Raw genomic sequence first — 25,304 nt, 5'->3', positions numbered from 1 at the left:
ATGTTCATTGCTATTCAAATGGCAAAGGTCTACAGTAACTCAGGGCTGTTTTTTCTTGTTTCCTGGCTCTGACACGACTCTTACACCCAGACATTATTTCACCTGACTCAATGTGACACTTCATTGAAACGTCTCCATCACGGATCTGGCTATTGTCAGTTTGGGATCAGAGATTCCTGTTAAGACAGTGAAACCAAACCACATGGTGGTTTGTAGTCCCCAGAGGGATTTCTGGTGGAGTTGGAGTTTCGGTAATGGCGAGCGGTTAAAGTTGCGGCTCGCGAGACATTCCTGTGGTCGAGAGTATTTCAAACCTAGACGCCTGCAGAGGCCAAGCCCTCTCCTCTTTTCTCAACTAGGTTTGGACTCAGCTGCTGTCTTGTGGCTTTGCACTGGTTGCCACACATATGGCACTTTAACAATGTATTATTATTTTCCCTTCAGTAATTGTGTCATTGTGTCCTCATAACTAAGTGTATCTTACTGTAACATTTGTTCTACATGTGAGAATCAGGGTTTTTATTGTAGAAATGTGATGTATTTGTCTTAAATATATTTCCCTTGCAGCTAGGTCTAACATTAAATTACACTTGTGTAGCTTATTAATGGCTCACCTTTTGTGCCGTGTTTACTTTTATAACTGATTCTATTTGTTGTCCCTTTCTGTTCTCAGCCCAGGACGCAGGCTTGGATGCACTAGCAGCTGTCATAGGCCGACAGAAGGCAATGGGTCAGGATATTGGCAATGAGCTGGATGAACAGAATGGTAAAGTTAAATGTGCTTTGTCCGTTTGTGCACATTTTTCAAACAGATCGCAACCACATTACACTGTGAGGGAGAGAAATCACACCCTGTTTTCTGCAGTGGAGCTGCTTGTTTCATTGACGTTGCTGGACACTGATGTCCCTTTACACCAATATAGGACTGACAGTATCCAGAACACTTGCATATTATCTATAACAGTCATTGTCTGACCTCACATGCTGGATATGAACATGTGACCATTAGTTACATTTTTTTTTGGCACACATCACACAGAAACAGGACATTTCTGTGCCACTCTAAACATGTTTAAAGCCTAAAACATTTTTTTATTTTATTAATATGTTATTTTAAAGGCAAAACAAGGTGCGGCAAATTTATTTGTATAGTGCATTTCATACACAATGCAATTCCAGAGGTGACAAGTAACGAAGTATAATTACTTCATTACTGTACTGAAGTAGTTTTTTCTTGTATCTGTACTTTACTTGAGTGTTTATTTTTTTGTTGACTTTTTTTACTTTCACGTCTTACTTTTTTGAACAAATATCTGTAATTTCTACTCCTTACATTTTTAAACTTAGCTCCTTACTTTTAAGACTGTCAAACATGACATCACAACGTAAAAAGATTTCAAGTTTTTAAAAATGTAGAACTCAAAGCTACTCTGGGTTAAATTAAGCATTTGCTTTTTTTTTTTTTTAAACATTTTATTTACAAATTTGATCTCCAGTATAATAAGTGCTAAATTCTCCAGGTGTTCGAAAAGAGTAACTGATTTAATTTATTTCCATGTTCCAGTGTTCTGCAAGTTCTGAAAAGAAAAAAATATGGAATTTGCTGGTTTATAAACCCTGTCTTATTATTGAAGGGACATTTGTTTTACTTTTTACTATTTTATTTCATTACATTTAGTAGTAGCATGTACTTTTTTTTAAACTTTTACTCATGTAAGGGAGCAACTTCTACTTTTTCTTTTACATCATTTTTTATTGAAGTATTTCTACACTTACTTGAGTATTGAAGACTAGTACTTTTGTCACGTCTTTACATGATTAAAAAAGTGCAACAGAAAACATTTGACATTTTAAAAACCAATAAGAACATTCAAATCAGCAGTAAAAACATTAAATCAACAACAATATGAGTCATACATAGTCATACATAGAGAAAAAGAGCCTTTAACTTGGATTTAAAAATTTTCACACTGGATGCTGACTTAAAGAATCTGAACTCCTTCAAGTAACGGTGCTTTTGGGATGCCCGTGGCAAAAGAAATGTACTCAGTCCATAAATACCTTTCTTTTGTTGATAAAAGTGTAGTATACAGATGTAAGTACACTCCTCTGGACCGCTTCTTTTGCTTAGGCCGCACTTCCTCCTCCAAAAATGTAGAGTCTCTCATGTTTTAATTAAAGAACTGTTGGACTTCATTAAGGATGATTTTTTTTTTTTTCTCATTTTCTCCTGAGAAAAAGTTTTCTTTAAATATACATACCTGTGAATCCAACATGCTGTATTGTAGCAAATGGATCCATCCAATGACAAATGAATCGTTTGCTACTCTCCAATGTCAGACATTTCCTATGTTGAAGTTTTAATGTGTGTGGGATTATTATTGATGGCTTGAGAAGTCAATTATATGTATGGCACTAAAAACTTAATCCATCTTATCACAATTGTGAGTACTTTGTTATCCCTTTGTTGAACTTTCAACCTGTCCAAGCTCTCCCACACACCTGAACGGCATTGGCTGAATAATCCTGATTAGGATAAGTAGGTACAGATATAGAGTGACTGTTTTAACTGTGTATTTATCTTTTATAGTAACGTCTCCTTTTTGGTATTCTTTTGAAAAACTGTCATTGTGATTATTCCCCTGTTGACCTCAGTTTAGAAATCATAATCGGAGCGTGTCAGTTTGTGAGTTTAGAGGAAGTATTTATCATTATCAATGAAGCTCTTGAACCTGGACAAAGGAATCACTAAAGTCAAGTTCAGATTAAGGCTGTACCTGATGGATCTTTCTCATACTCACAGCAGCTTTTGCTTGTTTTTGCGGCCTTGCTGAACCCTAATCTAAAGAGTAGATCCTGTCTGTTCATCTGTGTGCTCATCTGTGCCAATATCAACGCCAATATACTGTATGTGTCCAGATATTGTAAAGAAAGAAAAAGCAGATCTCAGTGCTGTTTATTTTCTACTTGTCAGTCTTGATTGAAGTATTTCAGAAATGTAAATCCCACAAGACTGTTGCAAAACTCTAAAAGATGTAATTTCCCTTGAATAGAAAAGATTTAAAAACATTCACTGGAACAGCTAGTTTTTGTCCAACAATTGTGAGGCTTGGTTTGGTGAATAATATCATTTTGCTTTGTTCTAATTCATTAATTAAAAACTGTCTAATTTCATAAATACATATGATCCAGGGAGTATTGCAAGCTGTAAAAACCTAATAGAAATGCAATGATAAATCAAGGTTTCTTTTAAGAGCCTGTGGCCAAACTTGCACAGATTTTCCTCGACTGACATCTTTTTCTTCTTTCTATATGGCCCTTTCTGTTTCTCCATGCATTCTTTCCCCTGTGTCTCTTTACTTTTTTTTTTCTCAGTCATTCATTTTCTAGTTGAACCCTTTTTGACATGTCTTCCATTCTCACTCCCTGGCTCGTCTGGCTCTTTTTTTTTTTTTTTTTTTTTTTTTTGTTGCATGTTCCCTTGTTGAAACGTGAGAGTTATTTAATACCTCGACTACTGGTGAGTGTTAAAAATTGAAGTACGGTATATCATACATTAGGTGTGCATTCACTCCCAATCTGTAACACTTTAATAATTTTGAAATATTTGGCACTTTTTCCCTTCGGCTTTTTTGACAAAGCTAAATGTAGATCTCTAGGGTGTTAATCATTCTTCCCAGATCTCTCCTAGAAAGGAGATTATGATCAGAGTGACACCTTGTTGAATACAAAATACTGAAAAATAATATACTAACTTGAAAAATGTGTCCAGTTGCTACTGTGATGCATAGTTGAACGGATTTAGCTGAGTGAAGCTATAAATTAAAAAGTTCATCACTTCTATTTGCCCACTTATCCAGCTCAGGGCCACAGAGGGAGATGAACACCCTGGATAGGTCCGTACATCCCAGCACTAGCATGTAAAGAAATCACAGGAACTTTGACTTTGGATCAGCAACATTGGAATACATGTGAGAAATGTGCGTACGCTAAAGACTGGAGGCTTGAAAATGACCTTTTACATTGTTCTGCACCACGTCACAAAACGGCCCACATTGTGTTATCGCTCTGCTTTAACCTTTAGGAGATACAGCCTCACAGTGTCCTTTTAAACTTATGTTGAAAGTGAAAAATCAAAACCCATTTTTAAATTATCTTAATGGTTCAAGTATAACATTTGTTATGATAGATTGAATACGCTGCACTTTTACTGATTATTTTTATCGTGTTCTGTGCAGAAACGAACAGTAAAGACGGGGCGTTCTTCCTTCTCTCGCAAAATGAAAGTGTTCAGCCTATGATGTGTCCGTCTGTGTTATTAGTGGACAGGAAGTGTTTCTTGCTGTAGCACTAAGAATTTGCGGCATCTGATTGTGAGGTTTTGTAAAAAGTTGTGTTAGATGATTTGGGAAAAATGCCATCTAACTTTTTTTTTGTGAACTTGTACATATGTTTTTGATAATTATATTTTATATTTGCGTTCCCATTCTTTAAATCGGTTTGTTAAACATATTTGTGGTTTTTTAGTTTTTATGGTGGGATATAAAGGTAAAATCAAAAATAGCCAGTTATAACCTAGACTCCAGAGGGTTAACTGATGCAGTTCTTAACTAATAGATCGCACATCACCCACACATTAAGGAGTTCTTCCTCTTGTATTTTTAATGAGAGAGTTTAATTTGTTAAACAAGTTTAATCTATTACGCTGCTAAGCAACACCATAGTGTGTTTTTCAGTTTAATTTTGTCTGTGTGAACTGTGTCGTTTCAGCTGAATCATCAGCCCTAAGTATGTTGGTAAAAACTTGTGGATCTTGACACAAAGCTTAACATCTGGCTGTCTTTCCATCATGTGTGGTTCCTTATCCCCCCCCGATCACTGTACTGTATACTGTAGCAGTGTTTTCCTATAAATAAATGAAGCACTTTGTAGTTGAGCTGCTTCTGTCTAGCTTGTGACCCAAGTCCAATGGAGGTTGCAGTCACTTCCTTTTCTGGAAATAAAATCTAGGTGAGTTCAGCGAGCAGGATGACCCTTTACTGAGTTTAAGGATGAACCCAAAGCCCCCAGATTCTCATATTCCTGCCAAAACTGGATCACATTTGGACTTGTATCTGAAAAGGAGACTTTCAGCCTTTTCTACTGAATCTATATCATTCTTTATCGATTTATAATGTATGTACATTCTGTTTCCCATTTATCATTTTCTGATTGCTCCTAAAATAATCCAAGCAACAACAACAAGCCCGTAATATACATTTATCAGTCTTTACCCGCTTGAGTTTACCTATGTTGAAAATGATCAAACATACTTCTCTCCATTATTTTCATCATTTCTCGCATTATAGCCTAAAGCAGCAAAGTATTCCATCGAGTCTGATATTAATGGGCTAACATTTCATTCTATTATTATTCTTATTATTATTGTAGAGCAGACAGGGCCCCGGTTTAATTTTTTTGTGGCCCCAAAGTAAACATACAAAATGACATAAAGATACACAAAGCAAAAGCAAGAATACATTAAAAACAATGCAGAAACACAGAAAATACTCACAAAAAACACTTCATCAAAAATAAACAAACTGACAATATAACACACAAAATTACTCCAAATAACACAAAAATACAGAAAATGACAAAAAAATATGCAAATTACATAAAATGACAACAAAAAGAGAACAGAAATGCTAAAAATGACAAAAAAATTTACAAAATTGTAGAATATGACAACAAAAGCATGCAATAAGACAAGAGAAACACAAAAAATGACTCTGAAAACTCACATTACTAACAAACAAGCAAAACAACAACAGAAATACACAAAAATTACTCTAACAACGGACAACATAAACACACACAAAATACTAAAAAAAATTAATATGAAATTACTTAAAAATGACAAGAAAAGTATGCAAAAAAAAAAAAATGAATCGGCAAACTCAGTACTACCAAACAAGCAAAATGACAACAGAAATACACAAAAATGATTTTAAATAACACAAAACAACAATATGCCCATATGCCTGCATTTGTTGTCTTAAGTTGAGAATACTTACTAATAATTACTGTGCAAACACGCACATGTTTTCTGGCAAAAACCACCAAACTAAACCACAACCAGGGAAAATACTTAAAAAGAAAAAGCAGTTATTTTTTATTCACAGATATTCAAAAACTGACATGTGCTGTTGTTTGAAACATGTTAAAACTATTAAAAATGTAAACCCGTTCCCCTTTTTAGAGTACACAGAAAATGAAGAAGTAGAAGTTGCACTCATGTATAACCGCAGCGCAATATTATTCATGCACTTTTGTAGGAGTTTTGAAATAGCTGTGGAGGAAATTGATGTATTTTTGTACTCTGTTGTCACCCTGTCATGTTGCTAACAAAGTCTCATCACTAAGGGAGCGAGTCGCCAAAACAAGTCACGATTGCTTGCTAATGATTAGACCATTATTTGACTCATAGCTTGTATTATGCTAATGCTGGCAGCACTGAGGACTGCCAAAACAGTGTTAAGAAAGTTAGACTTTCACTGCTACAGCTCTCTGATCAGTATCTACCCTCGGAGCTCCAACGTTTGCTTTCATAAATGGTTTGGTGAGCAAATAAATCACACTAATGATGGCACCAGGCAGAGAAGTTGGTGTGGCTTGAGTTGCAGATTGATTTATTGTTTGTTTGACGTGCTTCATTTAGGTGGGAGACGTGTATAAGTGAGCAGAGTTTTCCAGATGAGAGTAGAAACGCGATGTGACGTGATGTTCAAGGCGTGTCATTAAAGGATGTCAAGCCTACAGCGAGCCACAAAAGAGCATCATCTTGTATGGCCAGGAGATTATTTGGTTGCTGCTTATGGATGTCCTTTAAAATGTGTTTCAGTTATTTTAATTTTGTCTCTTATACATATATAACCTGTTATGTGCTTCATCTCAAAATTCAGAAATCTGCACAGAAGTCACTATTTATGAATTTCCTCCTAACTATTTAAGTAGAAGTTCTGTAATAGTATATAATGATGTCATAAATCACTTTTATAATTGTATTGTGAATATTTGAATGTCAACATCTACAAGTCAAATTGTGCTGTTGCTTAGTGCCTATAAATATTTGTGCTTTCTTAAATTCCGCTTCAGGGTTGACCCACGTCTGTGTTACGTCCGCGTCACGTTACACTTTTCCATTTCCTTTCTCTTTCACCATCTTTCCCTATTTAGATGACTTTACTGGCTGTTAGAGTCAAATACTGTTTAAATTTTACATTTTATATGCTTCATTTACACATTCTGGATCCTTACCCTGAAATTACGCAAGGTTACATCGCTAGAGTGAAATTAGCCACACTGCTAGACCCTCAACCACTCGTATGATATGAAAAATGCCATTACTGCCAGCGCCAACCGCAGAATCACCCTCATGTTTTGCATAAAACCTCGTTCAGCCGTGTGGTTTTAGAGGATTCTGCCATGATGTGTCACCTGGTAAACTGACCACCATTGGGTAAACCTGTCTTTGTATCAGAGCCTTTTCAGATTTGAATGCAGTCATATCAATTTGAACTGCTTGTTTGTAACAACACATGAAAAACACACTTCAGATGAAATGCCGCATTCATTTTCAATCACAGGATAGCAGGATCACTAGTCTCATCGTTACATGTAGCGAGACATTTTGAATGACGTTATCAGCAGAATTGGACATATTTGTCTATTTGTCACAAAAGCAGGTCAGAAGATGATTGATGAAGGAGTAATTCCCTTGTACATGTGTATAAAACCCTCTTTGTTGTGCTTTTTGTATTCACATGCTTAAATCCCCACAACAAAGGCACTGTGTGCACATGTATGTGAGATGCCTGACTGGTGTCCAAAGTACAGCATATTACTAGAGTGAGGAGTGGTCAGTTGTTCATTGCTCATCTGATCTCTTCCAGATGTTCTTTGCTAGCTCCACTTCCTGCATCTTCACTGTCTCCCTGTCCTCCATCCCATTCACACATGTTTTACTCTTGCTCACATTCATTCCTCTCCTCACTGCAAACCTAATCCTCTCCAGGTTCTTCTCAACATGTGCAGTAATCTCACTACAGATCTACAAACATCATAGCCTGTATCCTGACTTCATTATTTAGACTTGTTTATCACTACGGCAAAACTGATCAAAGGCTAGGAGAAGATCTTTAGTGTAATCCCACCTCGACTTTTAAAGCCCCTGTCACACCAACAGCACACCTCACTGCTGTCATACTTCCCTCATACATGCCTTTATTGATATACTTCTCAGGCAACCCTGACTAACTCGTACAGTACCATATTTCCTCTCTCTGTACCCTATTGCATGCTTTGTCAGACACAGTGGAGCCTTCTCTGGACGTCTCCATCAGCATTTTCAATGCAAAGATTTCATCTGTCGTGCTTTTTCCAGGCATTAGGCAGAACTCCTTATTTAAGAGGCTTTTTCTCTCTTCTGATTGTAGTCCTCTCTACATCATGGCTTTTCAACAATGTATCATGACCTACAGATACAAATATGAAATTAGACCTCAATATTTTTTTAATACACATTTTTTTGAATTTATCTTGATTGAAATGATTAAAATTTCCTATTTGCAAAAAAAAAGCCTTACAAAATTGCACACACAAAAGCTTCAATTAGTTTCATTAAATGGTGAATAAAGTTGCTTGTCAAAGTATTTAGGCCTTTGGCTTGAAAAAAAATCCATTACTATCTAGTGCATGAAACCACAAAGAAAGTGGAACTTTCATCACATGTCTGGAAGTTGTCAAACTTTGAGGGGCGGATTCACTAAAGGTTTAGGGTCACTCTACGTGCTAATTAAAAAGTAACAATTTCAGGGAATCATGACTGCGCGTCACAATGCGCCCTCAATCTATTTAGCGCGTTTCCCTCTGATGAATATGTAAAATAGGCGGATCTCATAAGGGGCGCAAAAAATGGGAGGGGGAAATGCGAATAAATTATTGCAATGGGCGCAATGCAATTAATCAAATCTGGAACTGTTTTCGGTTATTGTTTTAGCACCGGAAAATAGTATGACCCACAGGCAGGTGCAAACACACATGCAGAGATCCGCCGCAGTAAATGTTTACACAAAACACAGCGGAGATGCTCTCGTTAACCTTTCTAGTATAAGAAAATAATTTAAATAAAACAATAGTCAATATTTAACAGCTCCTGTGTTTTAGGGAGAGAAAAAGCTGCACATCTGTGGCGGTGCGTGTGGAATCTGTTGTGGCTGCGGTGGAGAGAGGATACTGTGCGTGCTATGGATGCACCGCTCCAGTGATGTTTTGACCGTCAAACTTTTGTGTCGTGTTGATGGAAGGAGCATCAGGCCAGAATCAGCCAATCAGATGCATAATTTACGAAGTGATGGCACAATGTTCACATATGAGTGTGGTGACACAGCGCTATTCAGGAGCTCAGACCTGCTGGATGATGGTCAGCAGATCATCTTCAAATGGTGCAGACTGATTGACAGACTGTGTTGCTGCAATAACTCAGATCAATAGGACAGTTTCTGTCTAAATCTGCCTATTTTTCATGGACTGATCAGAGCAAAGTTACAGGACCTGACGGTGCAGCCACATTAAATTTGGGGAAAAATTATCATTAGGTTTTAAAGTTGCTTAAATAAAAAAAAAAAAAAAAAACATTTTTAATTGTTTATTAGTTTTCTATATTATTAAATGTTTGGGCAGCAGACGGAGAAGTCCACCGCCTTCAATTCAACTTCCTAAATGTCATTCTGTGCTTCTGTGCACTCACCTCTCCACATTGAACGAGCAAAACGCTCATTTAAATAGGGCGGTCTGCACCACTTCTGCACGTGCCTTAATCATTGTTGCAATCTTAGTGAATTCCTCGCAGCAGGTGAGGAAACTGCGTCACCAAAGGATTTAGGGACGCAACTGGTTTACCACCCTTATTTCAGATCTTTCAGTCTCAGTAGTATTTGGCAATATGGCATATGTAATCATCATTTTTTCTCAGGGCTTCACATTTGCTCATTTAGAATATTTTATAATTGTATACAACATTTAGCATTTTAGTCTCAGTTATATCTGGTAAATATCTAAGTTTTACCTTATTTTGCCTGCTCTTCTTTTGCCTGCTTCGACATCTTTGTTGGAAACAGGTGGCCCTTGCTTTGTAACATAAAGCGCCTGTTAATTCAACAATGTAAAGATAAAAATATTATAGACAGAGTGCTATGCTCTTTACTCGGCATGACCTCACCTGCACATAAGTATGCTGTTTTTTTTGAACATGCTGTTGCATAGTATGTGTGGTATGTGTACAATTTGACTACATATTCATGTAGACATAGTGTCGTAATTGTTCCCTGGAGTGCTTAGCAGGCTGAGTGTCCAAGGGATGTACGTTGGCCATATGTTTCTCCTGGTTGTGTGTGTTAGGCCTTACTACAATTTCAGCTGCTTGTTTCTTTGACTCCATGCACAGGATTTCCCTATAATGATATCTCAGACTAACTCAGGCTTGGCCTCACAAGTTTCCATTTGGCAAGCAAAAAATGACAGCGGGAACAAATCTTCCTCTCTGTTTATTTTATGGCTAACCACTCTGGTTTGGAGGCTGCGTTCAAAGTACTGACAAGCAGAAAGCTTCATGGCGCTCTCCCGGCTTCATGTGGGATGACCCGTGCCTCCCTGAAGCATGGGTCATCCCACATAATGAATGGAAGGTTTTACTTTTTTAAAGCTGCCTCAACACAAAACCAGCACGTGGTTCCCATTTAAATATTTTTGGAAGACTGTACCTTTATACGTATGTAGAGCGTTATTATGTGTTCAAATACATGCAACAGCACACAGACATACAGCTCCCACTCTCTGTGTGTACCCAGATATTAGTGTGTGTCGGTAATTGTGTGCTGCTTTGTCTGTGTGTGAGATAATTGCAGTAGTACCCAAAGGGGCGTATTCACGAAGATCTGAAATAAAGGGTGGTAAACCAGGAGCGTCTCTAAATCCTTATGGTGGTGCTGTTTCTTCACCTGCTGTGGGGAATTCACTAACATTGTGGCACTTATATGTGCGCATATAGATGTGGCTGAGAGCGCCCTATTTAAATGAACATTTTTCTCGTTTGACATGGAGAGGTGAGTGCACAGAAGCACAAAATGACATTTGAAGAAGGTAAATTGGAGACAGGTGGACTTCTCTGTCTGCTGCACAAACATCCAATAATGTAGAAAAGAAAATAAACTAATAAAAATGCTATTTAATAAACTTTAAAACCTAATGTTTTTTCCCCCCCACATAATCTAATGTCTGCTCCGTCAGTTCCTTCTGAGCTTCTGCAGCGCTGTGTCACACACGCTCAGATATGAACATTGTTTCATTGCTGCGTAAATTGACGCTGCTGCCATCAACGCGACACGAGAGTTTGACGGTCAAACCATGTAGAGGAAGACACCCGAGCTCCCTGGGGCGGTGCGTCCGGAGTGTCATTCTGGAGCCACACTGGACTCCAGCTGCATGTCTCTTCTCCTCCTCACACACTCCTGCGTTTCTTTCACTGGCTGTTTATAATTGATAATTGTTTTATTTATTATTTTCTTATATTACAAAGGTTAACTGGAGTCTTTTTTTCCATCTCTGCTGTGTTTGTGCAACGTTCAGTGTTTGAACCTGTCTGTGGGTCGTACTATTAAGAATGAAGGAAACTTTGAAAACAACATAGAAATAAGATTAAAATAAACAAAGAAAGGGATAAGAAATCTGGAATTTTTTTTTTTTAAAAATCATAGTTTTCATTTTAAAGTAATGTCACCATTTTATATCATTCAAACATTTCATTTGTATCATTTACAATAAAACAATGTGTAATGTTGGCCTATAGTGGGACTAGCATCCAATACACGGGGTTTACCTCCTCCTCCACACAATTTAGGATTGGGTTCCAGTGTCCACATGTAATTCTGCACATGATTAGTACAGAAGAATGAGGTCCTGTGATAAAAATGAGGAAAGAAAAGTTATGCAAGATGCTACCAAAACCACAAATGTAACAGAAAGCTCTTAAACCAATGAAAGACATAACAATATCTGTGAATGGTTGTGAATTAGGGACGGTATTATTAAGTACCAAGTGGCCAAATGGGTTTTTTTGGTGATCGCTATCAGCAACAATTTAAAGTATTACATTGGTCATTTTCTTTAAACTGTTCAAAGCCTTAATCATGCTGAAAAAACAGCCGAGATAAGCCACCTTTCAAGAGCAAAACCTTTCATGTGAAGTGCTTTATCCGAGATCCTTTTCATCTTTCATCGGTATGAGGCTTCACCTGAAACATTTTACAGGCCAGACTAAAGATGATAATCTCAACGACAAATGAGAATTAAGGTTTGCAAAAATCCCACTTGATCTTAATGGGAACCTTTTTATTTTTGTTTTTGTGTTAGATTTATCTATTGTTCCTGTGATGCTGTATATCATCCACTCTCATCTTTAATTTACTGGTATGTTTAGTTTTCTCTCTCTTATTTTCTCCATTTTTCTTAACCAAATAACAATGCAACATATTTCACTCTCTCAGTGGGACGCTAATAATAAATCTGCTACCACACTCTAGTAACCATCTGGTTTTGGCAAAATATTTTCTGCCCCAAGCAGATTGATTTTGGTTTGGTAGTTAGCAGATCCATTAATCACATATCGCACAGTTAGTACATTAAAACAACATGATCACTTTATTAGGATGCCTTAGATGGCCACTAGTTGGCAGCAAAGGGATTAGAGCAGCTGACAAGCTCAGGTTCACTTTCAATGCAGTGTTTGCTTTTTTCTTTTCTTGCTCTGGAAAAGTTTAAAATCCGGACAGTTGAGGTGGGTGTCTCATACAGCCTTTGTCAATTTGCTTAACTGCTCTGATGAGGTTCTTCACTTCCTGTCTAATCGGCAACTGCACACTGTTCTGTTCATCAGCTGCAATTACAAAAGCTGTCGGTGCAGCTGTTTAAATTGGACTGGTGTGCAAACACCAGTGCACATTGTCAGACTTAATAGGTTCAACATGATAATGAGACCTGTATCCCAGGTTTTACTTTAAAGATAGATTGAAATCTCTAAACGACTTTTCCTGTTAAATAAAAGATAAATAAATGTATCAGTGACTGTGTAATTGTTAATGGGAGCCTGACGTAACTGTAAAGATAAGTTCAGCCTGGACACCATTATATGCTGGGCCAGCAGGCAGATACAGACAACAAAAGACAAAAGTCACAAATTCAATTAAGAAAAACCCATGAAATAAACACACCTGTTAGTGAAACCAAAGTAACCGGAGAAATCCTTTGAACACAGAGAACATGCAAAAAGAGAGAGAGAGAGGCAGCATGATCCCCATTTTGTGATGCTAAGTATTTCTTTTTTATTTTATTTGCATAGATACTCTCCATACTTGAACAGAACTGTGATATATGGTATTAGACCATACTTATCGTATTTCAGCAGCTTCTGTCAATGTTTTCATTGGAATGATATGCGTGTGTCCGTCTGACTGTATAGACTCACCGTCTATACTTGTGTTTCTGCATCTGTGCATCAGCGTGGCTCCATGCGTGTGAGTGCATTATGAGTAAAACAGGGTCTGGCATGAACATCAAAGTCCCCTCATAACTCCTGGTTCAGTCAATGACCCCGCCCATTGCTGGGAAGCTGCGCACATCCCAGGAAAAATTGGGTTATTAAGCTGAGAACATTTTGGTGAAAATGTGGTTATATGGTTGCTAATAAAATTCTGATTGAAGACAAGCCCATTACACACTGTTTAATAGCTGCTGAGTTTTTTTGGATAGCGATAATGATTATTCCAACCTTACCAAGTTTGACCAACCAAAAACTTTTTAAAATATAGATTCCTGTCGTGATATCGATATTTTTAACACTTTTAGTTTATCTAACCAGAAATTCAGTAAGCCAACTTTTCATTTGCACCAGTGAATTTAAATTTTTTTTTTTTTTTTTAAATCAAATTAAGATCAGATTAAGGTGGTCATTTGAACACTCGTCGAGCCAGGTTAGTCAAAGAGTTGTCACTGGTGGGGAGTTGGGTTTTGACTGGCTAAATGGTAGAGTGGTTGGTCCAGTAACCGAAGAGTTGGGGGTTCGAACCCTGCTCTATCCAGGACATTGTCGTTGTGCAATTGGGCAAGGCACAACGACAATGTCCTGTCGTTGTGCCCATTGCCTCGTATTAATGGGTATGATTTGTGCATGAATGTTGGTAGACGCCAGACGGGCCTTAGGGGTGAAATGGCAGCCACTCTTCTGTACCATCACTGGTATGACTAAGGTGAGTGACTGGTGTGAATGAATAATGGTTTCTGTACACGCTATAAGTCTCCTAGAAAAAGTGTTATATAAATCCAAACCATTATTATTATTATTATTACTGGGACCTTAGATAGGATTTCTAGATTTTTGAATTCAAATGAACTAAACAAGGAGAGTTTACTACCAAACTAAGTACAGTAAAATGTGTCTCATGTAAAACTATATTTGTCTTCAATAAATGTGCTTGATAAGTTTGAATTGCAGTCGTTTACCTTAACTTTTCAGGATATTAGCGTAACGATACGTTGACAAAAGTAAGAGCCTGTAGTTATTGAAATTTCTCACTTTGCATTTAAAATATATGAAATACAGTATAAAGTATATAATCAATGACAGTCTGACCGGTGTAGCAAAGAGAACTTATGTATTTTTACTCAGCTTGAAAATACACATGTACCAGTAAATTCTCATCATAATAAACACGTTAACACTGCATTAACTGGTCAGCTTTTTGCATTTTCCACAACAACCCCAGATGTAGATAATATTTTTTTACATCTACACTTTAATTCTTATAACTCTGTCTAACACAATGTTGACAAACAATTATCCTTTTTTCCCCCATAAGTATATCTGTCCTATGCTTCTGGTACTTTGTGACTTTTCAATAAGAGATTTTGATGTTTTTACATTATTCATTATTGCATTTTTTAGAGGATCTGTTGCTAAACATTACTTTTTAATTCATATATAACAATGTTACTCGTATTAAACGTCCTTTCTAATGAAGTGAGTGAGACATGATGAAGTGTAATCCATACTGGTTTTGGAGGTATTATTCCAGTGACAGGGTGGTCGCTGCCTCATGCTGCTGGCACCCTCATGCTCATCATGCACTCATTGTTTGGTGGCACCTGGCCATAATAGAGGTGATGGTAGAAGGTCTCTTTTGGAATTAGTGGCATAAAGATGAGTATTTTGAGCGTTGTTCTAATAATAATGCTCAGCACTGATAGCCCAGTTCTAACTAAATATATGACTATATCCAAAAGATGGATTTTGTAAACATAATAGCTAGTAGGGCTGCACATTCCTTTGTGATAGATGATTCAATACGCATCTTGGTACATGGAATATGACACGATTCAAAACCAATATATTTCAAACACAGAACAATTTGTTACAATTCGATACTGTGTACAAACTATATGTTTCGATTTAATATGATTCTACGGTTGACATTTGTTGATGTAGAGTAGACATTCATTTTACATTATGAAATAAAGAAGTTATTTCATAATGTGAAGTGATATTCTTACAGTATTTTCACATTTGTGATCCCCACAAGCATGCTATAAGGCATTGGCAAAAATTAATACGAACAACAGAATCTTATTATTTTTAGACATGGACCAAAAAAGACTGAATGAACATCTTTATGTTTGATGGGATAGAAAAATGAGAAAATAAAATATAGATATAAAAAAGAACAGAAGTCTTGGCCTTCAGTCCGATCAATAACAAGAAATAAATAAACAGTGCAAAGGAGGAGTGTTTTGATTTGTTTAAACAACAATTTGATTCACGATTCGTTGTAGCCGATTAGATTCAAGGATTATATTGTTTAATTTAGAACGATTCGATCCAAAACAATTCAGTGACTTGACATTGATTCAGAAACTTTTTGGCCACAATAACTTTATTCAAATAAAATGTGAATACATTTGCTATTAAATGTTGTTTACTTGTTTGTTTTTGACTATAATGAATTCATAGACGATTCCTACAAGAAACATCTGGAATCTATGAAACCTCACCTGTACTGTACAGTATTCACGTATTTGTTTCACAGTCACACTGGTTGAAATATTATTTTAGCTAAAAGGTTACTGAATCGATTTCAAGTCATTGAATTGTTTCGGATTGAATATGATATAATATCATCCTTGAATCGAATCGGCATCAATGAATCGGGATTCGTATTGATGCCGGAGCATGCATGTGAAATGTTTAGCAGGCGTTGTTTTAGAGTCGCGCTGTTAACCTATTTCTAGGTCCATGTCTCTACAGTACATTAATCTAAGGATTAATAACTGATTTGTACCTATTGAGGAGGCTACCACCACGCAGCCATATCTCTCACTTGTCAAACTGGATATCTGGTCGTATCGGCTAATAGGGATGTGCATTGCCATGAATCTGACGATACAATGTGATTCACGATTTGCATGTCACAGTACGATATATCCATGTTTTTTTCATTACAAAACATGATTAAAACAATTTTTTGGGAATCGTGCAGTGAAATATTGTTATATATCGCAGAATCAATTTTTCTTACACCCTTAATAGCTAATAACATAAATTGATTTACTTTTAATTTCATTCATTGATTACATGATGTATCATTACCAGTCAAAGACTTACTGCTTTTAGGTATTATTTGAATCGTTCTACTTGAACTCAGATAATCATCTTTGTTAAACAGCAGATAACAACTGGATATTGGTAAAGTTGTTGTTATCTCTGCAGATAAACTTTATGCTAGCTGTAAATTAGCTTAAGCTGTTCAGTTTTGTTCTTTTAAATCTACTTAAACTATTTTAACTCTAAATATTCTGATGCGTTTTACCAAATCCATCTATATAAATGTTTTCTGTGCGTCTTGCAGTACCTGGCTTACAAATCTTTGATTGAGAGGATTCCCATAATTCGCACAGAGCTTGTCTTTGGTGTCTGGCAAGTATGGTACAAACTCCAAAGTCTTTTCATGTTGAGACTGAACTGAAGCAGCGATTTTTCAAAATTTACTGGCTTTTCTTTGAAGTCTTTTTTTTTTTTTTTAACTTTAGGAAACTCATAATTCAGCGAGTCTTTTTTTCTTTTAGGTGTCCATCATGCACACTGATGATTCCCTGAGTAAAACATTGCAAGGCTAGGAAGATATAACTGTCCATGAGTACACAGCCGGTTTCAGTTTCCAATTGGCTCACAAATGGTTGAGATTAGGACTGGAAACGTGAAAGCTATGCATGTTAGAACAGTGAACACGCTTGGGCGCTGCTGTTTTAGTATCTATGTATTCATCTCTGGAATTGTGTCTGTTATGTTAAGGTTCAATTTTATACATTTTCAAATAATGAAACATTACAACACAACATCTTTGCTAAACATAAGACTGTATCTGCGAGATGGTTTCCTCTTAGAATTGATATTTTTCTTTTCGTACCATAAAAATAAATCAATTTATTGTTGCCTGAGTTGCAATCATGTATTTTAGTGACTGGAAACAATTGGAACTGGACAGTGAGAGATTAAGTGCTTCCCTAAGTGTAATATAATTTACCACTTCTCTGGCAGGCTTGTGAAGGTACATCCATACTTAACGTCATGTAAATTTTTTGAGTAAAAAAAATAAATACATTTCTCCATGTATAGAGAAAAAAATTTTGTATGACTATAACTGTTCCTTTAAAACAATGAGTGCTGCATACAGGCTAAAGTAAGACATTGATCACCTCCATCCCTGACATCTGACTAGCTAAAAATAATACAATGATGGAATAAAGAGCATCGTTCCCCCATCGTGTTGAGGAGACAATGTTGTCAGTGCATCTGAAGATGCAGGGAGATTGACTGGGGCCAAGAAGGCACTGGATGTCCAGCAGCGAGACTAATCTTTGCACATGTGGCCCAGCACTTCAGAAGGCCAGATGTTAAGAAGGTGGATTTTGTGTATGAGTATACTCATTTAAACCGTGTCATGAACATTTAGTGGGACTTCCACAAAGTGTATGTATTGTAAACATGTTTTGCTTTGCGGTAAAGTCTCTAATGAAATGATTGTGTGTGTTTGCATAAAGCTTACTCCAAAATCCTGTGTCACCATCGGCCTAATGTGATGATCTAACACACTTTTATTTGTTTTCAGGGAATTTGACAGCAGCCAACAGATTTTTTTAGACTTTGAAATGTGGTCTTTCTTGTATACACTGGTTTTGTAAATACCATTCTTAAGTTTCTTGTTGGCTTATTAAATAAATGTAAGTCATATTCCCCACTGCCTTTCATGGAAATGTAATTCAATATTTTCCTGATCTCTAATTAACACCATATATTTGCTTGTCTTCTTGGTATGAATTATAGTAGCTATTTGTGATGTGTTGGGTTTGGAACGAGTGGAAGAAATTAAGATTATGAACAATTTATCAACACTTTGGCTTTTTAAACAACTTTAGAATAGTTCCTTAGGGCAGGCCAAGAAACATTATTATTTTTGATATGTCAAAGGTCTTCCGTTCAGTTTTTTAATTTTCTATTTTAACTTTCAGATAAAGGCTCTTTTAGTATCATTTCAGTGTTGCGACACTTTGTATTTGTTTTTGTTCGTGTTCTAATTATTTTGGCATGCAGGTGGTTTGTTCGGCTTTTCTTTTCTTACTCCCTGCAGACCCTCAGGGTGAGTTTGTTTTCAATAAGCTGCCAAGAGCAGAAAAAAGTTTGAAAGAAACTTTTCCAAGTCTGTTCAACTTCTTGTAAATACTTTAATTGCCCTGAGTTGTATCATCATGCTGAGTGCCTTTATGTGTGCCAAGTGAAGGTCCAGTTACATCCAGGGACGTGTGTTTTGGTTGGCAGTGAAGCGCTACCCACCATATAGTCAGTAACACCAGGGCCAATTGGTAACAGTTGTGAAACCCCCCCCATTTCAGTACAACAGGAGATGCCAAAGCTGAGCAGAGCAAAGAAGAGAAAAAACGATCGACTCTTTATTTGCTTTGTCTTTATATTGTCTGGAGAAAGCATCTCATGGATAGTAACAGCCCAAACAGATCACACTCGTCGAGATTGTGTTCTAATCGTGGACGTTTGAGGCATTTCTTCTGTGCACTACCATCGCTTTGACACCAAGTTCTACATTAACACACACAGCACATTTAAGAACCTGTACAGTCTCACTGTTTTTTTTTAAATTTTTTTATTTAAATGTCTCCTCTACATGCACACCTTTTCGGCCCCACACAAACTACTTTTTTTTTTGAAGCGAAGGAAGATTCTGGGAGCAATTGCAGATCTGTGACAAACGTGAAGATTTGTTGAATTACGAACACTTTTCTCAGCATTTTGCAACATGTGTCATTGTTGCCACCTGGGTTGAGTTAGGATTACTCTCGCTAAAACATTTAAGTAGATGTGTCCTAACCCATCTCATAATGGTCTACTTTAATATGAGCTGAATGTATATTTGTGTGGTAATAAAAATAGATAATTCTGCTTCACAGTGACGAGTTTTGAATAAGATAAGAAGTTGATATTAAAGGTTTAAATCGCATACAGGGTAGTCTAAAAAAATAACAGACTGCCTTTATAAATAAAGGTAAAAAACAAAACGGAATTGACACAAGCCCTGAAAAAACAGGTACAAGACTCATATGGATCGAGTTATGTTTACTCAAGGTATTTCCCTGCTGCATCACAAAAAGACATTTTTATTTAACTCAGTTGTATATATGCACGTACACATGGACACACACTGTATATTTTTATTGGTTAACTATAGCAGACATTACGTTTACTTCAGCCCACTCACTTCACTAAACCATAATTGCTAATGTCAGCTCTCTGTAGGAGCAGGTTCCTATTTAGTGGCTGTTTGGAGTATTATTCATCGTCTGTCCGGGACTTATAAGATGACTGTTGTTTAATTTCCGACGATGGATTGTTTCTAATCATCTTGGAGCTTCAAAACATGAACTTACCTCAAAAGGAAAATATTTTCAATCTTTTTTTAATGTTTTCGGCTGGTATTTGTTTCCTTCGCTAACAAGAAAAGTGCGAGCAAACTGCGCACACCAAAGCTTGCTCATGATTAGCCCTGTTCTCCATCACGGTTTGCTTTTTTCTTTTAAAAACGTCTCTCAGAACTATGATCTGATAGTCTTTCTTGGCCAGTTTGATGCAGGTTTTGGGTCAACTATGTCTCTGATGCCATTTAAAGACGTTCATTTTAATTCTGATTCCAAAGGGACATCAAGATCTCGCATTTCTTTTGCTGCACCTACAAACTTTCCATTAGAAAACTGAGCCTGAAGTTTGTAGAAGCTGGAACACAGTTGTTAAACTGGCTCTGTAAATGAGTTCAGCTGCTTGTCTTCAATGTCAGACTTCGAGTACTACCAATGCAAGTTTACAAGATAGCATTTTTGAAACAACATTCTCAATGCGTGCACACCGTTTGTTGGCAGAAGTGGTGTGAACAAAAAAAAAACTCAGCACCACCTGGCTTAAAACTTGCTCGATGACTAGTCAGATTGACACGTGGCGCAAACGGTTGAGCGTCTACTCTCCTTTCGTGCCAATGAAGGAAATGTTCTTTCCTTCTAAATTGTTGCCTGATGCATGCATGATCGTGTTTGTGTCTTCAGGGACACTCTGTATTCACAGATCTTAAGTCTTCCATCGCCTCATCCTTACCCTTTTACATTCTGGCTGTTCAAACTCACATGCTTCTCTTCCCTCCGTCAGTTTCTTTTGTGTACCATAACTATCGACTTGAAGCTGAAATGCAAACTGTATTCTCAAGTTCTGACAGCAGTTATGCAAATGCTGCGGTTTGATTTCATTTTAAATGTATCCAGACATTAGCTGCATTTCCATTACCCCTGGAAATGGAATTTCGAAAAAACACTCAAATATCGCTCAAAAGTTTACGCTTTCATGAGGAGGTATTTCAGGCGTTTTGATATTGAAATGTGTTGCAAAAGCTCTATGGGAACACTTTTTTCATAAATACACGTCACAGAACTTGACGTACGTGGTCACATGACGTGAGGTACCTGGTCACATGACCACTTCACTCCAAGAAAACATGGCGCAGTACGTATAAACAGAAGAGGAGAGCGGGACATTTGTTAGCATTATACCTAAAAATTATTACTGCCATATTAGGCGTGAAACAGCAAAGGAATACAAAGTGTTTTTCACAGGAGTTGCGATGCTCCTGCCCAAAACAAGTTTCAATGGAAATAGTTATACTTTGTTGACATTTAGAAATATCGCTTCTATTTTGTGAAAATCTGTAATGGAAATCCAGCTACTGTAAAGCACTGGCATCCTTTCCTTATAACTATTGAAATGTTTAGCAATAGTGAGTGAGTCCTCTTATAAATACATAACCTGATTTTCATGGCACCCAGTTCAAGTATTTTTAAAACTTTCTCTCATCAAAGCTTTCTTTTCATTAACTTCTTTTAATTGCTTAGTTTTGCCACAAACAGGCCACACATCTGGATCTCCTGGCACTCTTGTTCAGGACCGCATTCCCAATAGGGGTTTGTTTTTCGTCATAAATCTCCAGATTTACACCAAAAGTAATGAGCCATGTTGTTTTGAATTGACTTGCCCATACATTACCCTATTTATTTATTAATGGTTTGAAGTTGATGAATCGAATGAAAACATGGATTTTCTGCAGAAAAACAAAGAGAAGTTGTTTCAGTAAACTTTTGTGGTGTAGTTTTTTGCATCTTTCTGAACTGCTATAATTATATGTTTTGGATTTATTAATTTACTTTTCTTATTATCCTAAATTTATAAACCCAATTACAATAAATCTCGGGCATTTTTTCTTACTTGTGTGTGATGTTCAGGGCCAAACTTCAGTAGAAGGGATGTCAACACAGTGGCTTACACTAACAAGTCGTATATACGTTTTTCTTTCCTCTGGCCAGATTTTGACTACGAGTCAAGATCCGTTACTAAACAACGACTGTAGGCACAGTGTTACACCCACATGCACCACCCACATGTGCGTACATTTGCACATGCACTTACAACTGGGGTCTTATTTATCACAATGAAGATGTGTGAAGTCACTTCCCTTCATCTTCTTGCATTATAGTTGCTTTTTCAACTCATAACTGTTCTATAAAGCCTGGCAGGTGATTAAAAAATAAATAAATAAATAAATGTTTTTGTAGAAAACATAAGGTTTTTATATTTTTTGTTTTTTCAAAATTGTTTTTTTCTTTCTTAAATTGAAAGTTTAGAAAAAAAATATGAAGTAAAAAACATCATTTCCATTTTAATCTCTCGATTTTAGAAATTATCGACGACCTCTCTCATCTGGTGGACAAGACTGATGACCGCATTCGTAATGAGACACGACGAATTAAGCTGGTGGAGACAAAGTCAGCCTCTTGTGGTAAGTATTTTCTTATTTTATTAAAATGAAAGAAACAAATGAAAATGAAAGAAATAGGAGAACGATTTATATGATCCATTATATTACCCAGAAGCTACCACATGTAGTTTGGTAGTGACTTTTTGGTTAAGCCTTTGGTGTGCGCTGATTGGCCGTATCTTAGTTACCTCCCAACCTTTTGCTCACCTACTCCCAGGAGTATCAGATCCCAGTTTGGGAAAGACTGGCCAATGGAATTTGGCAGCATGAGCTTCCACGGCATTAAGAAGGAGAAACAACTAGCATAAAAGAGTCACATAAGCAAAACAAAAAGAGAAGGTCACCTCGCAAAAATGCTTCATTTTGTTGGAAGCGTCTCCATGGTGCCTCAGTGTTAGCTTGTTTGAAAATCCCAGATCTTAAATTGTGTTAAAATCAGACCATTTTTTTTTTTTTTTTTTTTTTGTAAGCTAAACATCCTGCAATCGTCTTTAAAAGCAAAAGTTCAAAAGTTATTAATGCATGCTTCTATTTGTCTGCAGGACCTATCGTGTTAGCTTTTTGCATTATTTTGCACCGTTGTAGTGATTTGTCAAGTATCCTAATTTGTGCAGCTGTAAAAGACATCTGTCATGGTGAATTGACATGCGTGTCTTGGCCCTTCGACGTGAATAGAATAGTTCCCCTGTGGTCCCCTACACTCTCACCTCTGCGCTGCCTTTTTTCCATTCTTCTCTGTCATCCCTCTGTTCATCTTCTCACTTGTTTGACACCCGTTTTTGTGTCATGCAGCGAAAGAACTGAAGATACTGCATGCCCCAAATTGTTCAGAGGCCTGTCCCTCTTTAGCCATGACTGCCTGTTTTTAATTCCTTTGCATTAGGCTTTATTTATTTTTGAAACTATACTTCTCAAGCAAAGCCTGTGTTTAGTGTTATGTCTCAGCTGAGTCTTTGTAAAGTTAGCAATGTCTGGCTTTGACAACTGAGGGCATACTTAGCATAACTTTCAGTAGCTCAGTTCATTGAGTGCTAAAAGCTGGAAACGTGTTCAGATATTTGAAAAATGACACCATTATATACTTTGTAAACTTCTTATCTGGCTCATGAGTTCTCTACATGTAACTCCCACAGGGTTATGGTTATATTGATCCTGTTAGTGTACAAGCTGTTCGGTTTTTGCACAACACATCACATATCCCCAATTTATTTTTAATCTGTGACACTGTTTATCTGGCTTTCGTAATAAGATAACTAATCCACTAAGGTCTCCAACAGTGTTGTTTTGGGCAACGATAACAAAATTATTTTGTTGACGCCCCCTTTTTTACATCACAATAACGAGACGGAGACAAGCTAAACATGGCTCTTTTATGTCTAAAGCATGACGATACATGGTTGAGTTTTTTGTTGACATGAAGAGAGTAGATGAAAATGTTAGGTGTGGCCCGTCAGGCGTTCATAATGCATGACATTTCCTCCTATTGTGCACGAAATCTGTCTGTCAGAGGGTAAAAAATATCAAGCAATCATGCTGCTGCATCCTATTGTTGTTTGGACACGCCCACCACTGCAGTTACTAGTACAGTCACACATACACACCATTGAGTTGATCAATTCATACTTGTTAACAAATTGTTTATGATGAAACAGATTGATTTATTGCTTGTTTTCATTGAAAAATACATGACAAGAGGCCCTTAAAAAAATAATCACATATTAAATCGCAATCGCAATATTGAGAAAAAAAATCGCAATTACATTTTTTTCCAAAATCGTTCAGCCATACTTCACAAGGAGTGGGCTGACGCTGGAGTCAGCGCATCAAGAGCAACTCGCACAGACGAATTCCTAGACATGGGATAAAAATGTCTCATTCCTCGTGTCAAGCCACTCCTGAACAAGAGACAACGTAAGAAGCGTCTTACCTGGGCTGTGGAGAAAAAGAACTGGACTGTTGCTCAGTGGTCCAAAGTCCTTTTTTGGGATGTAGAGGCTCAGAATCCACTTTGCTTGAAGTCCAGTGTGAAGTTTCAGCAGTCTGTGATGATTTAGGCTGCCATGTCATCTGCTGGTGACGGTCCGCTGTGCAAAGCAGGCATCTACCAGCACTCCATGCTTCCTTCTGCCGACGAGCTTTATGGAGATGCTGATTTTATTTTCCAGCAGGACTTTGCACCTGCCCACACTGCCAAAGGTACCTGGTTCAATGACCATGGTGTTACTGTGCTTGATTGGCCTGCAGACTGTCCTGATCTGAACCCCATAGAGAATCTATGGGTTATTGTCAAGAGGAAGATGAAAGATACTAGACCCAACAATGCAGATGATCTGATGGCTGGTATCAAAGCAACCTGGGCTTCCATTACGCCGGAGCAGTGCTACAGGTTCATCACATTTTGTCATGTTAAGAACTGGTAAATGTGAGCATATTAGAAATGATGATAGTCAATCCTTTGGCGTACTTATGCTACTCTCCCTGCAACCTCTGTGACAGTGTCACTTTGTCCATACTTCTTCTGCAATATAATGTTTCACCTTATCAGAGAGCTGTACTTATTCCAGGTTTAGAAACGCGTAAGAGGAAAAGAACTTAAGCAGACGGGAGAATATGCACAAGGCCAGATTTGAATGGAACGCCCACATTTCAGGGACGCTCAGCCCAGAGTGCGTAACTGGGATGAATGCACGCAGCGACTGACTTACGGGCATGGGAGAATAGAGCCCTTAGTGCATGGAAATTAACATACTTTACAGAAGCCTTTCATTTTTGTTTAAAATATATATTTTTTTATTGATC

General features: G+C 37.2%; 1 protein-coding gene across 1 annotated transcript in view; it reads left to right on the top strand.

Moving 5' to 3' along the window:
• Nucleotides 1-25,304, top strand: part of stx8 (syntaxin 8) — a 40,970-nt gene that overhangs the window by 6,831 nt on the left and 8,835 nt on the right. Inside the window, exons 6-7 of the mRNA XM_028451485.1 lie at nt 674-766; nt 22,425-22,526. Coding sequence (XP_028307286.1) covers nt 674-766; nt 22,425-22,526 — 195 coding nt within the window. The remainder of the gene's footprint in view (nt 1-673; nt 767-22,424; nt 22,527-25,304) is intronic.

Source organism: Gouania willdenowi, chromosome 1 (genome assembly GCF_900634775.1).
Source record: "Gouania willdenowi chromosome 1, fGouWil2.1, whole genome shotgun sequence".
Classification (NCBI taxonomy): Eukaryota; Metazoa; Chordata; class Actinopteri; order Blenniiformes; family Gobiesocidae; genus Gouania; species Gouania willdenowi.
The sequence above is the reverse complement of the archived record's forward strand: the minus strand, read 5'-3'. Positions and strand labels throughout refer to the sequence as shown.